Genomic DNA, 18,525 nt, shown 5'->3' with positions numbered 1-18,525 from the left:
CCCATCCATAATATTTGCATCTTCAACCGTGGACTTACTTCTGACCCAAGTATGTCATTCACTTCTTAGTTGTCGGATACAGAGTTTATGGTCCAAATCGTTGTTTCAGGAATGTCCAAGTAAAATATGCTTCTTCCACCCCCTATGCAATCACAAATTTATTCAGAAACCCACACACAACACAACCTTTTTAATTAAAACATGTTTAGATCAATTAATGAAAAATTCCCTTTAGCATTGGTTACAAAAGAACATCCCTGGCCTAAATAACTTCCAACATTGGCACTTGCTTTCGAATGAAAATTCACTGCAAAACTGTAACCACAGACATCAATAGATGCTTTATACTTCAAAAGGCATACAAGTATAAACAATTCAGTTCAGTTAATCGCATTTCTCTTGAAGCGTACGACCACATTTCCTGGTTAACTTTTTTTTTATTGATTTGGTTTGGCGTTCCTTAGCGTGTATCAATCAATCTTGTTTAGTTGAAAAGAAAAAAAGTTAAAAAATAAATAAATAAATAAATAATACATGTCATACCTGCAACCACTATTTTATTTTTTCTTCTTCTGGAAGAAGGTTAGGTTAGGGTCTCATCTTCACATTTTCTTCTTCTGAACCAGCCTAGCTAGCATTCTTAAATCTTAAATATTACTCTCTGTCATTCATCTATGCCCAAATACTTAAACAAAGAACCGTTAAACGAATCAAAAGTCAAGTAAGTGTTCCTAACTCACCCTATGCTAAAATGAAGTCCGTTAAACGAATAATAACATATGAGTGGATTCACGAATAATAATAGTAAAAACTTGAAGAAGTTCTTTCAGAAGCAACAAATATTGTGATCTACATTCAAGAACAGATTTAAAAAACACATGACATGTGTTTTATAGTTTAAATCATTTGTTGAATTGACGTCCAACATCATAACATTTAGTTGCCTAAAAAACACCTAATGCAGACATTAATTATTGCTACATGTATTTGAAAACAAATGGAGCTCAGAATCACCTACTCGTTGGAACTAATTAGATTTATTTCACCGGAAACTAACGATTTCGCCAATGATTCAATGAAGCTTGGTTTGTCCTCACTGATGCCGCCTTTTGGGTTCTCTTAGAGACGCGAATCTAAGTTTATTATCCAAGTGGTGGTGGCGGTTCAAAACAAGCCAAGACTTCCTATGGCGAAAGGTGGTATAGTCCATTCATGGAAGTGGTCGGGGTTGGACTTATATTCCGGTGAAATTAACATTAGGCGGTACGTGAAACAAATATCGAGTGTCCCGGGTATTTTGGAAAACATTAGTTCTGGGCCTAATCTTTTTGTTAAAGGAAATGTTAAAAGTGGTCACAGTGTTTTATTCTCGTATGATTGGTGGGTCTCGGACGATATCTTACAAAGAACGTTTCCTTTATTATTCGCCTTGGAAAAGAAGCGAGTTTGTGTGGTGTCCGATCGCCTTCTCCCATCCAGACAGCAGCTGCAGTTTTGTTGGGACCGGAAACGAGTCTCATTCTCGGTGGAAGAGCAGGTACAGTATGCTGACCTTATTTCTTTACTATCGGATGTGACTTTATCCCCAGGAGTTGATTCTTGGACCTGATCGACGGGTGGAGAAATTGGTTTCTCGGTGCGTAATGTGAAGGATTGGATTTTTGATGCGACCAATACGTTTCCGGTTTCAACTTTTGAGTGGTGTAACTGGGTTCCCAAGAAGGTTGGGATGGTCGCGTGGCGTGTTTTCCATGACAGATTTCCAACAGCAGATGCTTTGGCACGGCGAAACATTCCGGTAGCCACACAGGTATGTAGTATTTGTGAGACAAACATTGAATCGATTGATCATTTGTTTACGGGATGCCCGAAGTTTATGGATGTGTGGCAACTTGTTTTTTCATGGTGTCGTGTTCCGAGTTTCTTTGCCTTCCATGCTCGTGATTTACTATCATACCATTTGACGGCAAAGAACGGGGCTCGTGTTAGGAAAGCGTTTTATGCGGTGGTGTTGACGACTTTTTGGAGCATATGGAGAGCGAGGAACAATCACGTATTCAATCATAAACAAGTGTGGGTTCGGAAAATTATGGAGGAAATCAAGGTCATGAGTTACTTGTGGATTACAAACCGTTCAAGAATGGCGGATATGTCTTGGGATTCTTGGGTAGATTTGATGCAATTAAAATGGGATAGTTTGGGGTTTTTGTATTTCGGCCGGATGTATTCGGACACATTATCGCAGCTGTTGGATTTGTGCTAGATTCTCATACCTTCTGTCTGTCTGTCTTCGGATGTGCCAACAACTTACTTAAAATTGGGGTTATAAATACAAATATGTAATTTTTCAATAAACTAAGCTAAGACATAATAAACATCAAATACCAAACACATACCTGTATGTAATCTTGTTAGTAGAATTTAAAAGAAGATGATGAACAATCACTTGATTAAAGTAGGTGACAATAACTGAGATTTGTGTTTTTTAATAGGATTTGGAGTTTGTGTTTCAGAGAGAAAGTAACATACATCTAGAATGGTTGTTTTGGATATTTTGGACTATGCGGGTGTTTGAGATTTCTTCTTAAATGACTTATTGATTTATATAGAGCTAAAAGTTCTTTTTAAGAAGGAGGGTGTTTGAGATTCCTTCTTAAAATGACTTATTGATTTATATAGAGCTAAAAGTCCTTTTGAGAAGGAGAAGCTTAGCCAAACATTATTGAGAAGTCAGGAAAATGAGAAAAGCTTAGCCAAACACAAGCAGGAAAAGGACTTTTCAAGGTTTTTTTGTCTTCAAGAAGGAGAAAAGGAGAAGTCACAAATTGTGACTTCTTGAGAAGGAGAAGTCCTTCTGAGAAGGAGAAGTCAAAAAGCTTAGCCAAACATGCCTTATATATAGCTTGGAATGGATATGAAAAGAGAAAAAACAGAGAGAGAGGGGGTTCCCAAAAGTTTGACTTTAGGGTTTTGTTTTGAAAGATGAACTGACAGTTATTTTAACCTTCCTTTATTATATAGAAAGAAGACATGTTAATTAATTATTTATACATCGAAGAGTTATTGGACAACTGGGTTGCAGATCTGCAAAGGGTTAGGGGCGGTGGGTGTGGCCGGAGTGGTGGCGGCAAGATGAGGTGGTGGTGGCAAGATGTGGTGGTTAGGGTTTTAGGGTTAGGAAATTGGGGAAGACGAAGTGTATATATAATTTTTTTGGTTTTATTTATTAAACATTTAGATAAAAACATGAATTGACCAAAATACCCTTAAGTGAATTAACTTAACTGAAATTTTTAATCTGGTTAGTACTAAAGGATGTAGAGTGTAACGGGTTTGCAAATAAAGGATTGTTACTGTAATTATTGAAGTTAAAGGCTATCCGTTGCAATCTGATACAAACATAAAGGACGAAAAGTATAATTTACCCTAAATTTAAATATGAATTATTATTTAAACCTTAAATTTAAGTGGGATAGCAACTAAATCTATTTATTAAACATGTTATGTTTTAATTATTGGAAGAATGGAATATGTCTCACTTATAAACCTCCTTAATTGCATACATCCCCAAATCAAAATCAAAATCAAAATTGCAAGTATCAGTCACATGACTAGACAACAGTAAACCATAGGAAACTAATGTAATAAAATATCAAAGCCAATTATTTCATCCATATTCATGAAGTAACCTAGATATAGAGATAAGAGTACCCTTGTGAGGTCATACAGTTTTCCAAAATCTACAATCAGCAACGGGCCACTTGAAGACCCTCTGATTATATTCAAAACTAAAAGTCCACTCTCAACATTTGATGGACAGCCCATTACAAACATCTTATTACGAACTTGGGTGACATTTTCCTCTGCCTTATCCACACGGCCACACTGAAGCTAAAACAGGTGGCTGGCTGTCTGTAAAAGGGGAATGTAATTTATATATATATATATATATATATATATATATATATATATATATATATATATATATATATATATATATATATATATATATATTTTTACCCATGGCTTTATAGCCTAGTGGTATCTTGGGGGTGAGTTAAGACTTTGGACCAATAGGTCCTGGGTTCGATTCTCACAAGGGGGTTTTTCTCATATTTATTGGGTTTCCTCCTGAATTGGTGTATAGGCATTATGCCTAGTGGAGATGGATATGATCGGGTGGTTCTGCTGGTGGTACGATGATACTCCAGTGGTCCGTCAGTGATCCAAATTTGCCGTTCAAAAAAAAAAATTATATATTTTTTTATCTACCAAGTGAGTATCTCACATGTTTTAAAATAATTGTAAAGTCCAAAACATTAAGGCCCTGTTTGGTGAATCAGAGCCTCTAACCGAATAAGAGGCTCCACTCCTTTAAATGGTTCAGTGTCTCCTCAAATCTGAATGGTTAAGAGCTTGAAATCTTCATTCAGATGCCATTTAGATATGAAATCAAACATCAAAACCTCTGACCAAATCAGAGCCCAAGTTGGACAGTGGGTAACGAAAAATTCAAACCTAAATGGCTAGATTCATTCTTTAGGCCTCAGGCCCAAAATCATTATCAGCTTAATCGAACCAAGCCAATGCCAATAACCGATTAATCAAAATTGTTCATTTTCAAATTCCATAGCTTAGTTAGAACTCGAAACTGACCCATGCACGCCCTTGCCTGGTCTGCTATGCGGTGTGTTGGTCTAAAAGCCCACCTTCCAATAATGTAGTAAATAACCACAACTAAGAACTTTTCAATACAGATGTACAACTTAACAAATTTTAATTAAAATTAGTACACATTATTACCCTAGGTAACATGACTTGAGGTTGTAATGTTCAAACTTCAAATATCAATTACAAAATTTGGTTAACTAAACAACAAAACCGATTAGTTATGGTTTTACTTAATGACCGCACCAAACTGACCCATGCTCAACGATAATTTAAAGACATGTTTTAATAGTCCTGAGAAGTTGGTCTAGTGGTTAGTCATTTGGTTTTACTCCTTGAGGTCCCAAGTTCAGCTTCCACTAGCATCACTTTGAAGGACATTGGTGGTGGCAATGAAGTTTAGAACTAGACCCCTCTTTGGAGGTTGCCAGTTCGAAACCGAGCTGAACCGGGTTTAACCGCACTGAGCCTTCGGGCGGACGGGTTTTCCCCAGAACTGATGCTTGGTGGCTCGGGTATGCATCCAACTCTAACCGTTATGGAGGAGGGGATGCATTTGCTCGATTGAGGACATTACAAAAATGCTTATCCAGTGATTTAGTTGGCCGTTAAAAAAAGAGACATGTTTTAATAAACTACATGACATGTTAACTTTAATTTTTAAATACATAAAAAAACACAAAATACATATTATCACATATAACAGATACAGGATGTACAAAATACTCAAGTTTATTACTGATCCGGTGCTTTTCACTTACCATGCACCCTTGATCCTCCTTTCACAATTACCCTGTTTGCATCTTTAACCTAGAAGATGGGGCCCCACAAGTAATCAGCTGCATCAGCACCTGTGAAGCCTTCATCCTACCATGTTGATCCTCCACCGTCCGATCAACATATCTTGCTCCATTCACTTCCTCCGAGCTCGAATTCGAAGGCGGTGGAGACGGAATCTCTTCCGTCCCCACCGGCATCACCACCTGCTCCTTCATACCTCCATCAACACTCCGCCGCCTCCGTTGCTCCTCAGTCTGTGTCGCTGCATCAGCCGCAAAATTCGCAGCCAGTTCTCTGCTTGATTCGCATTTCACAACCATGTATTCTTGTGGATTATCAAACGAGCTCCATGATTGATTCCGTCTTCTAATAATAGCCACCGGTGCAGCGCTGCTATCGTCTACGGTGTGGTTTGATTCATCCGGTGGTTGAACTTGAAGAAGCTCTGATCCTTTGAGGACGTAATCATGACCGTTTGTTACGTCGATTAAGTCGTCTTCTGATAGATCATGCCATACGTATCCGTTTTTGTAGCTCCTGATCATGAAATTTGATATTTAAATTGTGAATTAACAAAAATTAAGTCGATTTGAAATAAGTTTTTTGATGTTGTGTACCGTTTGAATGACCATGAATACATGTTTGCCATTCCTTTTCCTCTGTGATAATTCAAGGTATTCATAACATCTATGAACAAAAAGAGTATAAATTTAATTAGAGTTAAATGTCATTTTAATGCAGTTGGTTTGGGCTATTTTGTCAGTTTAGTTCAAAGGTTTCATTTTTCACATGTGTGTGTCCAAAAAGGTTTCACCATTGCCATTTTAGTATACTGCGTTAATTTTATCCATTTTTTCTGTTAACGAGAAGGGCAATTCAGTCATTTTATATGTAATTTGTTAACTAGAATCGGCAATTCGACCATATAAAATGATCGAATTACCCTTCTCGACTTCTTGTTGTGAACCGTTTTTGAACCCACAAGGGAAAAATGAAACTTTTAGACTAATGTTTCTGTTATTTTCTTTCATTTATGAACACAACGAACGGGGTTACCTCTAAGGAATAGACCGTCAAGAGAAGAGAGAGGAACATCGATAAGATGCGGATGCTCAATGTGACCGTTTCGAGTGAGATAATAGAGAACTGGAACTTTTCTGGGTGCGATGACGGCAGCCGGAGACGTTTTAGGTGTGATGAAGTTAGGGGTTGAATCAGGAGGAGCATTGAGCATGATGTTTCCAGTAGTAGTGGTTCGATTGCGATTCTTCTTGGGCCTTCTGGAGATGAAAGTCTGATCGGTGGCCATGTGAGTGAGTGAGAGGGAGAGTTGGAGAAAGTGAAAGTGAATGGCGGGTACATTCAGTTAGTTTATTTATGGGGAAGAGAGAAACATTCTACTGTTTCTACACAAAAGATTGCACACCACTTCTATACTTTTATTACATATTTAAATTTAAATGTAATTTTAGTCATTGGTTTCGGTCATTTTACTAGTTTAGTCTAAAGATTTAATTTTTCGCAAATGGGTCTAAAAATGTTTCATCGATGTTATTTAGTTCATTGGGTTAACTTCATCCATTATTTCGGTTAATGAGAAGGATAATTCGATAATTTTATATGGTTGAATTGCCCTTCTAATTAACAGAATTTCATATAAAATAACCGAATTGCCCTTCTCGTTAACAGAAAAAATGGATGAAATTAACCCACCCAGTGTACTAAAATAGCAACGGTGAAAACTTTTTGGACATACAGACGAAAAATGAAACCTTTGGACTAAACTGACAAAATGGCCCAAACCACATGGACTAAAATCGCATTTAACTCTTTATTATATTACTTTTTGTATTAATAATTAATTATTAATTATTTTTATTAGATTGTTGCTTGAATCAAGCATTTCTACTGTTCAGATTAGAAAATTTGGATTATTTTAAGAATCTAAAGTATAATTTATAAGTCGATGACGATTTATGCTCACAATTTAACTAGGTGACACTTTTAATTTTTATGTTAGGGGCACTTCCAATTCCATGATTATCATAGATTTAGACTTGCTTTCCTCTCCATTTCGATAATTAAAAACATATGTTTCATCATATAGCTCATAACCAACCATGTAAGCGAAATTAGGTGTGAATCTATGATGATTATATGAGTGGATTGTGCGTGATAACGAAAGTAAAAGTTAAGAATGTTACTAATTAAGTTGTCAAAATAATTTATTATTAAGCTACGAGTCAAAGTTTAAATTATTAATATGTTTAATGTATTTTTTAGAGGTACGTTAGGGGGTAATATTTTTTGGGTCCTTTTCAATATGGATCATTTTTTAAGGAACTCTCTAAAAAAATGATTTTTCTTTATATTAACAATAGTTGTATGATATTGGTGATTTTAGTTTTTATTATAAGTAGTGATGTAAATGAGTTGAATTTTCTTCATTTGTTAAGAAGATAAATTTATTTGTATTTGTTTATGTTAGTTCGTTAATATTTTATATCAGTAAAAATAATTTTAAAACATAAATCTAACATTTTAAAACCTAGGCCTATATTTGAAAATATGGTCTAAATAACATCATTAGATAATTTATTTATTCAAAAACTAAATCAACTGTCAAAATGATTTTCAGAAAAATACAAGCTTTTAAGTTCTTTAAGCGAAACCTTTTCCATAATTCACTTTAGCTCATCCAGCTCATATATTATTTATTTATATCAAGATATTATTAATTATAAAATCTGATACTTTATTTAACTAAACATGTATGTAAATAGATATGTAAAATGAATGCTCACAAACGAAATTGTACGAAAAGAGACATGTGCTCAGTTAGTCAGTTCGTTAGTTTAATTATACGGAAAAGAATATTGTTCATAATTGTTCAATTATTAAACAAACAAACTTAAACGAATACCGAAAGCTCTATGAGAAGGTCACTAGACGTTAGGTTTGTTTACAACCCTATTTATATGTTCACCTTGTCCTTGTTGAGTTACATTTGAAATGTTGGACAAAGATGTCTATGTACATACGTGCATATGTAGTTTGTGTTTACAGTCCGAATTTTAGGCTAAACCTTGATTCTTAACATCGGGAACATTCTTTTATCTCGCTATATGAAAAGCAAATATGAAAGGGAGCCAATCCAAACCATTAATAAGTTTTGTTTTCACAACTTCAGAAGTAACGTGAATTTCTAAACAGGAAATTTATGAGTTTGGGTTTAATATAATTAATTTGGATGGAATCTATGCGAACATGTATAGCTAAGCAGGTTGTATTCGGGTAGACCTATTGGATTGACGAATTGACCTGTTTAGTTTTCTATCTTTTTTAATATTATCGTTTGTCATAACTTAATATGATCGAGTATTCTATGACAAAAGATAAAAAAAAAAAAAAAGCATAGATTCTACTAATAGTCTAGACTTATTGTGTTATGGACATTTTTTTGTAAATTTGTAACTTCACAATATTAAAAATTATTAGAAAATCAAATTAAATAGGTTGTGTTCACATCTGTGAATGTGTGTATCTTGTCCGTATGACATAACTTTCGGGTTTGGGTTCTGCTAATCCAACGACTTTTAACACTCCTGTAAAATGTCACCACCTTATATTGAATTTATAAAAGCAAGTTGTGATATCCAAATACAAAAGGAGGTTTATATTGAATTTATAAAAGCAAGTTGTGATATCCAAATACAAAAGGAGGTTATTAGATAACTTGCATTGGTTGTTAATACAAGAAGAAAAAAGATAACTTGCATTTAGGGGTGCAAACGAGCCGAGCCGAGCCCGAGCTCGGCCAGGCTCGAGCTCGAGCTCGATTAACTTATGAGAGCTCGGGCTCGAGCTCGGCTCGATTCGAGCTTTGTTTTCAAAGCTCGAGCTCGGTTAGTTTGTATTTTATCAAGCTCGAGCTCGGCTCGGGCTCGGCTCGTTTATTATCTATTAATTAGTATATTAAATAAAAATAATATAAATAATAGACTTTTTAGGCTTGCGAGTTCGATAAGTAAAGCTTGGGCTCGGGCTCGTTTACTAAATAAGCTTATTTTTAGGTTCGAGGTCGGCTTGTAAACAAGTTTAAATAAGCTCGGCTCGACTCGGCTCGTTTACACTAAGGCTCGATAAGGCTCGATGAGCCTAACGAGCTTCACATGTGAGGCTCGAGCTCGGGCTCGATAAACAAACGAGCTTTGTTTTGAGGCTCAAGCTCGGCTCGGGCTCGATAAGGCTCGGCTCGTTTCGAGCTTTTTCTCGAGCCGATCTCGAGTAGCTCGCGAGCCGCTCGGCTCGTTTGCACCCCTACTTGCATTGGTCCTCAAATATCACTTCTTTTTTTGCAAAGCTTTTTATGTAACGGCAAACTAATCTACTTCTAAATACTCATATACATACATTTTGTAGGATTTGAAGTCTCCACCTCATTTATATTGATAGAGAGAATACACCTTACCACCTAACTACACAGTGCTTTATAGTTTAGGCTCGTTAAAAGCTTTATATCATGTAAGATGTAACACATTTGGCTAAAAACAACCATAAGATATTGGAAAACATTCTTGTTAAGAGTAGATTTGTAAAACTGTCAAAACCCATCAGCACCTAGCTAACCAATAAAACTAAGTATAACTAGCCTTACACTTCAAGTAAAGATACTCAGTTTTCGAAACCATAGTTTTTTGTTTGTTAAACGTATTACTAATCAAAATATTTGTATACTTAGTTCACTAATTTGGCTCTTTAATCTTGAGTTTATAATAATACATTTAATGTTAGAAAATCAAATTTACCTTTTTTTCAAGCCCGAAACAATACAAAAATAAGATTAACATAAAGAAGTACAATATACTTTGGATTCTACATCAATAAGTCTAGAAAGTGCATGAATATCAATTCCCAAAAACACCCATGTCCTTTTTTTAATCAAGAAATACAAATAGTATAAAATATATATTAGAAAATCATAATATTCATTTGTCCCGTTATGATGGGAAGGTGTCCAAAATTAGAAGGACAAAGGGCCAACATATTTCCATAATTATATCAAAAGGGTTATGATTTCTTTGTTGTATTTATGCAAGTAAATTTAAATTTATCATATGGCTCAAATACCGGAGTTCACTATATTACAAATAATCTCATTTCCCAAGTTGCCCCCCGTGAACCTCATTTTTGTAGCTATATTACATTTATGTAATGCTTCCAATTTCAGGATAATATTGTCATTCCTAAATTGCAAGTTTGGACTCTAAAAGAGTCAACATCAATGAATTGATCAAATACAAGTACCTAACAACCACATTTGCTATTAACTGAGGTTCGGCTACAAAGTCCATTTTTCCTACAAAGTGTACAAAGTTATAAAACACCACAATTTCAGCCATAAAACACAATCAAAACCCACAAATAACAGAGTGAAGATCACTAAAACACAATATCCAAACCTTAACAGTCCATAAAAACTTCAAACACACCATTGTAGAACTATGAATATAAAACACAACATGATAACATAAAACACGCTAATGTTAGTCATTCGAAAGTCAAAGCCTTATCATCCAAAACACAACATAAAACCCACAAATATTGCGTTTTAGTAATCTTCACTTTGTTATTTGTGGGTTTTGAGTGTGTTTTATGGCTGAAATTATGGTGTTTTATGACTTTGTATACTTTGTAGGAAAAATGGACTTTGTAGCCAACTCTCATCCTAACTTTGATATTAATCCATGTTTAACAAGTTTATTTAACTTTAATATTAATCCATGTTTAACAAATTTATTCCAAAATGATATAATCAACTTCAAATCATGGTTAGAATCAATTTGCCATGTTAACTTTTTTAACGATGAGAACCTGTTACAGGTAAACTCACAAGACGTCGTCAATACCCTGTTAACCAATGAGATCATGTGAACAACAGCTTGCACTCAGGGGCGTAGCTATATAGAAGGGTACGAGTTCGGCCAACCTGTACTAAACGTTTTTTAGTGTTATATATAGGTGTATTTTAACATCACACTTGTAGAAATTTCGCCATCGAACCCGTAGAATACTTTAAATCGAACCATGGAAATTTTCCGAACCCGTAGGAAAAAAAATTTGGCTACGCCCCTGCTTGCACTGCACATGTAGGCTTCAAGAGGTTATGGTGGAAAACCAACGAAAACAAGATTCGAACCTGAGACCTCTCCTAGAGGGAATCACATGCTTACCACTGCACCACCCTTTAAAAGTTATGTTACAATATCTTTGTGGTACATATTAGGTATCGAATTGGATCCGGACCTTCGATAAATCCGACACAAAACCTGATTTTGATTTTGTAACATGACAAAGTATATAGCAATCAGAAACATTTGAATCACCAGATTCAGCCATCATCATATGATCTTCATTTGACTTTGGTCAAACAAATAATGATAACTGATAAGGATAAGGACAGGAAGCATAAAATGTCTATGTCCCTCATAAAACCAACTACATTGTCAAAACAAATTTTATGAATCCAATTATACAATAAAATAACATGATGACTAGCAAAAAAACATGTATTCCGTTATCTTAGTTTTCGAAAAATGTAGCATGCAAACGTTAGCCGCTACTAAACATCGGTGCAAGTCAAGTTTTGCAAACGAACCTTTGTTTCAGTCTGTGCAGGATCGGGTCAAGATAACTAACCACCTTGGGTATGTATCGAAAAAAAATGGTGACCATGTCGTGGTCCAGGGTTCACGTCGTGACAAAACCTGAAAAAATCCATGGGTCAAAGTTAGCATAGTTGTCTACATACATATTATATAGTATTAACCATTCCGTGAAAAATGCTAAAGTTTGTCATTGCATATAAACACATAATCAAAGCAAATTATTAGGTTATTCTATTACAACATATTGGGGCCCAAAAATATTCCAAATTTCCAACTAGCTCATTTGTAATGATGATGATGGGTGAACAGGATATTTTAACAAAAACTTGATGTATATACATGTAGATATAGAGAGAAAGATGTTCAATACAAAACTAATTGGCAAGTTTTATATATTATTAATATAAAAGTTGTGATTATCTTGGTGAAAAAAAAACTAATTTAAGTTGATATTGTGAGAACCACATAAAACATGTACCTGTTGCTTTAACTATGATACACAAGACGGTTATGTAAGTTGTAACTGCATAATAACTACATCTCTCTCCCTCCCACTACATCTTATGGCGCTCTACTTTAAATTGGTTATGTGTTGAACGTGCCGCTATATATATTGATAATATAGAAATCCATATTGTCTAACAAAACAACTGACTTTGGCATTTTGGCATAAAACTAGCCTCTTAACTTGCAATGAACGTAAAACCAAAATAACCGCAACCAATCAAGAAACGTGATCACTAAATAACTTTACTTTCAAGCTCACGTTAAGGCTGTACATGAAACGAACACTAAGAATCGTGTAATGAATACCAACATGATGGTGAGGGGAACACTGAGTTCAACACTTATTAAGTTTATAATCTACTAGTCTCGATCAAGTAGAACAATGTAACTTTTGATTTATAAAGCCTACTAAATACTAGGAGATATTGTAGACCAAATGCAACCATATAACGATGCATAGATTCTAATCATGGCAATGAACAAACAAGTAAATGTAGCTTAAAACAATCAGGGTAATAGTTGATAGATCCAAAAATAAAAATTATACTAAATATCCGGATCTCATATAAATATTGTCATAATGTCAGACTGCCTAAAGTAAGTTGGGGAAAGTTACTGTACAAATAAAGTTAACGTGCTAAACGTACGAATTGCATGAAAAAGACAAAAGCACGCGGTGGCATTTTTGTAATTATCTGCTTGTAGGGTAATTATCAAAATTACTCTACAAATGATACTGTAGAGTAATTTTGATCTTTTGTAGAGTAACTTTGTAAAATGTTCATGTAGAGTAATTTTGGTCTTGTAGAGTAATTCTGATAAAAAAAACTATACTTCAGCAAAAAACCTAACCCCCCCCCCCACACACACACCCCCAAACTAAAAGCTAAAAACTAAACCGTAAAGCTGAACCCCATAACTAAATGCTAACAAAATTACTCTATAGGATCATTTTACAAAATTACTCTACAAGATCAGAATTACTCTACAGGATCATTTTACAAAATTACTCTACAGGATCATTTGTAGAGTAATTTTGAATTGTATGTTGTTTGATAAACTTGCAGGGTAATTTTGATTCACTTGTAAAGTAATTTTGATGCAGAGTAATTTTGATACACTTGTAGAGTAATTTTGATAATTACCCTACAAGAACAAAATTACTCTACAAGAACATTTTACAAAATTACTCTACAAAAGATCAAAATTACTCTACAGGATCATTTGTAGAGTAACTTTGATAGTTATCGCCTTTTTTTGTCTTTTCCTTTGGTTCGTACGTTTTGTACGTTAACTTTATTTGTATTTGATCTTTTACCCAAATAAGTTATCTAAAATGGAGATAAAAAAGTATACATCGTTTAGAAAGGACAAAAAGGTAAACTTAACTAAAGTAACTTGTTTCAACAATGATCATATATGGAATAAAAAGGAACTTTCAACTTACTTGATTAAGCCGTAAAACCACTTTTTTATTTGTTGGGACACATCGAAGAAACATGACCCTTTAAACCGCACTCGTAGCAATTCCTCCTCTTTAGCTTGCCATCGCTAACAACCGCCGTAGTTTTAACTTCCTCAACTACCATGTCATTAGCTTCTTTTACTGGATTCGCCACGTCAGCAGCCTGTTTCTTTGGGCATAACGATGATAGATGACCCCTTTCACCACATTCGTAGCATGTTCTCCTTCTTAGCTTACCTTCGCTAATCGAGCTCACCGCATTATCACTCACTTCCTTACCAACAACTGCCACATCAGCTTTCTCAACTTCCATGTCATTAGCTTCCTTTACTGAATATGCCACCTCAGCAGCTTGTTTCTTAGGGCATAACGATGATAGATGACCCCTTTCGCCACATTCATAGCATGTTCTCCTCCTTAGCTTACCTTCACTAACAGAACTCGCCGCATTATCACTCACTTCCTTACCAACAACTGCCACGTCACCTTTCTCAACTTCCATGTCATTAGCCTCCTTTATCGAATTCGCCACATCAGCAGCTTGTTTCTTCGGGCATGCCGATGATAGATGACCTCTTTCACCGCATTCATAGCATGTTCTCCTCCTTAACTTACCATCGCTAACAGAACTGACCATGTTATAGTCAACCTCTTCACTATCTTTGACCGCCACAGGTGCAAAAGTTTCACGGCGCGTGTTTGCCACATCAGCAGCTTGTTTTTTCGGACATGATGAAGAAAGATGCCCCTTTTCACCGCACTCGTAGCATGTCCTCCTCTTGAGCTTACCATCAACGTTATCAACCTCCTCATATTTGTCAAACGCCACATCATCTGTTCCGTTATCTGTGTGCGCCACATCAGTAGCCTTTTTGTTTGGGCATGACGAAGAAAGATGACCCTTTTCACCACACTCATAGCACGTCCTCCTCTTCAGCTTACCGTCACCAACGTTATCACCCTCCACGTCATCAAATGCCACATCATTAGTTATGTTACTTGTATGCGCCACGTCAGCAGCCTTTTTGTTCGGGCATGACGAAGAAAGATGACCCTTTTCACCACAATCATAACATGTTTGCCTCTTTGCTGTTCTTGCCACGTCATCATTAACATTTCCCTCATTTTTACTGATAGTGGGGTCCACTTTCGCACCAGGGTTTGCGGATTTTGGTGGGACCGCACATCTAACTCTTACGGGTCTCCCAAAAAGAGGCTTTTGATCTAGTTTTAACGCCATTGTTAATGACAAACTATCGGCAAAATCCACGTGAGCGAAACCTTTGAATTCTCCGGTTTCTTTGTCCTTGCCAAGTCGAACAGAAGATATGGTGCAATCTGAGAAAAACTTCTTCAATTCGTCTTCAGTCATATCCCATGATAAATTTCCTACATAGATTCTGTTGTAGCCCTTTAACATTGCAGGGGCAAAGTCGGAAACTTTTTTCTCTCGGGTTGCTTTGTACGGTTGAATCTTGAGAGACAGTCCACCCCTGCAACAAGAGATAAAGTTCTTGATCACATTATTAAATTACTTGTAACCACAGGTAGAAACCGCTACTCCATTCACTTATGAGTTAGGAATGGTCGGTTCAGGTCGCTTCCACATGGGTAAAATGAAAAACAAAAATATAGCCGAAAAAGAAAACAAGCAAACGGGTCAAATGAAATTATAGTCACCCAAAGCGTAGTTTTAATCAACAAAAAGCTCCTGAGTTTCTTATTTAGCGAACTTAATTATTACTGAAATAACACAAATTTTTGGGTCAACTTGAACGGCACCAAAAAAAGTATGCATTTGACCCAAACCCCTTTTGACCATGATATCGGGCCTGCCCATTTTGCCATCTGTTTCTGTAACAATCATTATCTTAAGACATAGTTGAGTCACTCACATATCCGACCCATCAAGCGCTAGTGCTCTCTTTGCTGCAGCTTCAGTCTGTGATAAAAAAAAATAAAGAGTGTGGCTTGACGTTATATCATACAAATAATAACTTAATGCAACAAAATGTACAAAATTAAGCATAATAAATTTGTGACAATTAGTGCACCTCTTTATCCTACCCGAAAACTTATCATGGCAATTCCATTAAACTTTCCGGTCTCCGGAAACTTTAGACAATCTATATCAGTAATGCTTCCACATCCTTCAAAGAAACTTTGAATATCATCCACAGTTGAATAGTATGGAATGCCTCCAACATAAATCTTTGTACAAATACTCTCATCTTCTTTACTGAATCAAACAATTAGCATAAAAAATTAATCAACTATTTTATAAAACACCCATCACCAATAGAATTGTTGAGATTTAATTGCTTTATAGTCTTGTTTTAAAAAGCACAAAGCACATCAAACGATAGGGTCCCCGAAGCCAAGGCACAGCATCACGTACCTGTGACGCAAGGTATTTATAGATTCCTATCATCACGTACCCAAAATTTAGATACGTACGACCCTATATAAGATTTGGTATAACATTATACGTACAACCTCCTTGTGCACAAAATCCACCCATGTACAACTGACAAGAGGCGTGCCTCTATGCGCCTCTTGTACATCCATCACCTCAAGCAATCAGAAGCGCCTGGGCACGCCTCTCACGCTTTTTAAAACCAACTTTATAACAAATGGAATAGTTGAATGATCGAAATCAACAATATCTAATCTGTTTAGTCAAAAGTTAACTCACCCTTCAAGGCCAAATACACATAACAAATTAGAGCTCATGTCCATCGTTTCATCGCCTTTTCGACTTGATTGTTTTAAACCTCCCACCATATGAAATAGCTCACAACTAAATAACTTCTATCTATGTTTTATATAAGTATGTATAGAGGCCTAAAGTTTGATGTTGCAGTAGGAGTGGTGGGTTCATTGGGGAACCAACTCAAACAAACTCCAATTGAACTCATTCAAGTGATGTTCGAAGTTGGAACTGGCTCGTCGAACCCTTAAGTTAAACCCTAAAGTTAAACTATAAACCCTAAAAGGTAATCCCTTAAGGTAAACCTTAAACCCTATAGTTAAACTCTAGATCTTAAATATATTCCCCGCTTTTTTTTTTTGAGTTCCCAAATGAACCTCCATTTGTTGTAGTAATCTATTTTAATTACACCAAAAGATATTTATGATGCGTGCCGGAAGCCATGCACACACCGCACATGAAGAACACTCCTATTATCCTATATAGTTGTTAGTTTGCTGTTATTAATTTCTCTTTCATTGTTTGCTTACTTTACATAATGGTCTCATGAGCAGTGAGTCAGTTGCGTTAGTCTCTTAGCAGTGGGTCAACCATGTTTAGTTTAGTAGGTTTTACTTCATGTGCTAGCTATGCAGTTAATATCGGTAATATATCGATCCCCTAGTAAAATATCGGTACCGATGATATCAGCGATATTGACCGATATATCAACGATATTTGACCGACAAAACCGATATATCACTGAATTATTAGTATTAAATTGCTATATATATAAATTCTGCATTATATTAAAATTACCGATATCCTGGATATCTCACCAAGATAACCTATATCTCAAATATCAGTCCTTGACCGATATCTGATATTTTACCACATTAACTGCATAGTGTGCTAGTCAATTCCTTTTGGTTTATATAGCCTATATAAGGCTAGTTTAATTTGCAGAAAAAGTTATGAAGAAAAAATGATAAAGTTAGTCCAATAAAACCTCCAAATTCTCTCTGGTTTCCTACTCTATCAGTGTACTAGTTTAGCATACAAAATCAAACATTTACATAAACTTAATCAAAAATAAAACAATCTGCAGATAATTTAATGCAAACTACAAACAAAACAACAAATACAAAATGGGTATCTATCTAAAAACATATAAAATCATACCTTGTATGAGTCTGAGTCTCAACTTGAACTTGAACTTCTTCTGTTACATCTTGTTCTTCACTTCCTCCATTTTCTTTCTTCAAAACTTCATCATCCTTCTTCACCACCTTCTTTTTCTTAATTTTTTTCTTCTTTTTCTTCACCACCTTCTTCTCACTTACCCCCTTGTCTCCTACCACTTTCTCCCTCTTCCTCTTATTGTTCTTCTTCAACCCACCATCACTTTCTTTCTTTTCGCCATCATTTTCTTGATCTGGGGTTTCTTTCAAAGATGGGTTTTTGACTCTTTTAATCTCTCTTTTGGATAATTTGGGCTTCTGGGTCACTGAGTTCAAGAGCGATTTGAATGACTGGTGGGTGTTTGAGTCGGTTTGATTGGGTTGGTTTGGTTGTGACTGTGATTGGGTTAATGATTCGGCTAGTACGGATCTTAGCTTTTGCTTTAGCTTCTTGTTTGATAGAACCATGGTGAACAAGATTGAGCAACAATGGTGTGGGGGTGGAGAGAGGCGGAGGGGAGATGTAAAAACCCCAAAATCTAAAACCCTTTTTTTGTTGTGGAGATG

At 35.7% G+C, this 18,525-nt stretch overlaps 3 protein-coding genes across 3 annotated transcripts; 1 reads left to right on the top strand and 2 right to left on the bottom strand.

The window, feature by feature from the left end:
* Window positions 1-1,186: 1,186 nt before the first annotated feature.
* On the top strand, window positions 1,187-2,263 carry LOC110875752. The gene is made up of 2 exons (XM_022123955.1): window positions 1,187-1,537; window positions 1,652-2,263. The coding sequence occupies exons 1-2, from the start codon at window positions 1,187-1,189 to the stop codon at window positions 2,261-2,263; spliced, it is 963 nt and encodes a 320-aa protein (XP_021979647.1).
* A 3,052-nt stretch (window positions 2,264-5,315) lies between these two features.
* On the bottom strand, window positions 5,316-6,844 carry LOC110877760. Its single transcript, XM_022125955.2, has 3 exons — window positions 6,505-6,844; window positions 6,066-6,135; window positions 5,316-5,985 (listed from the first exon to the last, which is right to left on the bottom strand). The coding sequence occupies exons 1-3, from the start codon at window positions 6,755-6,757 to the stop codon at window positions 5,457-5,459; spliced, it is 852 nt and encodes a 283-aa protein (XP_021981647.1). The 5' UTR covers window positions 6,758-6,844; the 3' UTR covers window positions 5,316-5,456.
* Window positions 6,845-11,906: 5,062 nt separating this feature from the next.
* Window positions 11,907-18,525, bottom strand: LOC110877759. The gene is made up of 5 exons (XM_022125954.2): window positions 17,960-18,525; window positions 16,156-16,327; window positions 15,984-16,030; window positions 14,071-15,581; window positions 11,907-12,215 (listed from the first exon to the last, which is right to left on the bottom strand). The coding sequence occupies exons 1-4, from the start codon at window positions 18,424-18,426 to the stop codon at window positions 14,096-14,098; spliced, it is 2,172 nt and encodes a 723-aa protein (XP_021981646.1). The 5' UTR covers window positions 18,427-18,525; the 3' UTR covers window positions 11,907-12,215; window positions 14,071-14,095.

The sequence above is a fragment of the Helianthus annuus genome, chromosome 9, assembly GCF_002127325.2.
Source record: "Helianthus annuus cultivar XRQ/B chromosome 9, HanXRQr2.0-SUNRISE, whole genome shotgun sequence".
NCBI lineage: Eukaryota > Viridiplantae > Streptophyta > Magnoliopsida > Asterales > Asteraceae > Helianthus > Helianthus annuus.
The sequence above is the reverse complement of the archived record's forward strand: the minus strand, read 5'-3'. Positions and strand labels throughout refer to the sequence as shown.

Coding starts and splice junctions, on each gene's coding strand:
- LOC110875752 (XM_022123955.1), top strand. CDS start 1,187: ATGGCGAAAGGTGGTATAGTCCATTCATGGAAGTGGTCGGGGTTGGAC. Junction 1,538..1,651: donor CATTCTCGGTGGAAGAGCAG/GTACAGTATGCT, acceptor CGTAATGTGAAG/GATTGGATTTTTGATGCGAC.
- LOC110877760 (XM_022125955.2), bottom strand. CDS start 6,757: ATGGCCACCGATCAGACTTTCATCTCCAGAAGGCCCAAGAAGAATCGC. Junction 6,136..6,504: donor TGACGGTCTATTCCTTAGAG/GTAACCCCGTTC, acceptor TTTTGTTCATAG/ATGTTATGAATACCTTGAAT. Junction 5,986..6,065: donor TATTCATGGTCATTCAAACG/GTACACAACATC, acceptor TTTCATGATCAG/GAGCTACAAAAACGGATACG.
- LOC110877759 (XM_022125954.2), bottom strand. CDS start 18,426: ATGGTTCTATCAAACAAGAAGCTAAAGCAAAAGCTAAGATCCGTACTA. Junction 16,328..17,959: donor GAGACTCAGACTCATACAAG/GTATGATTTTAT, acceptor TGTTTGATTCAG/TAAAGAAGATGAGAGTATTT. Junction 15,582..15,983: donor GCGCTTGATGGGTCGGATAT/GTGAGTGACTCA, acceptor CTCTTGTTGCAG/GGGTGGACTGTCTCTCAAGA.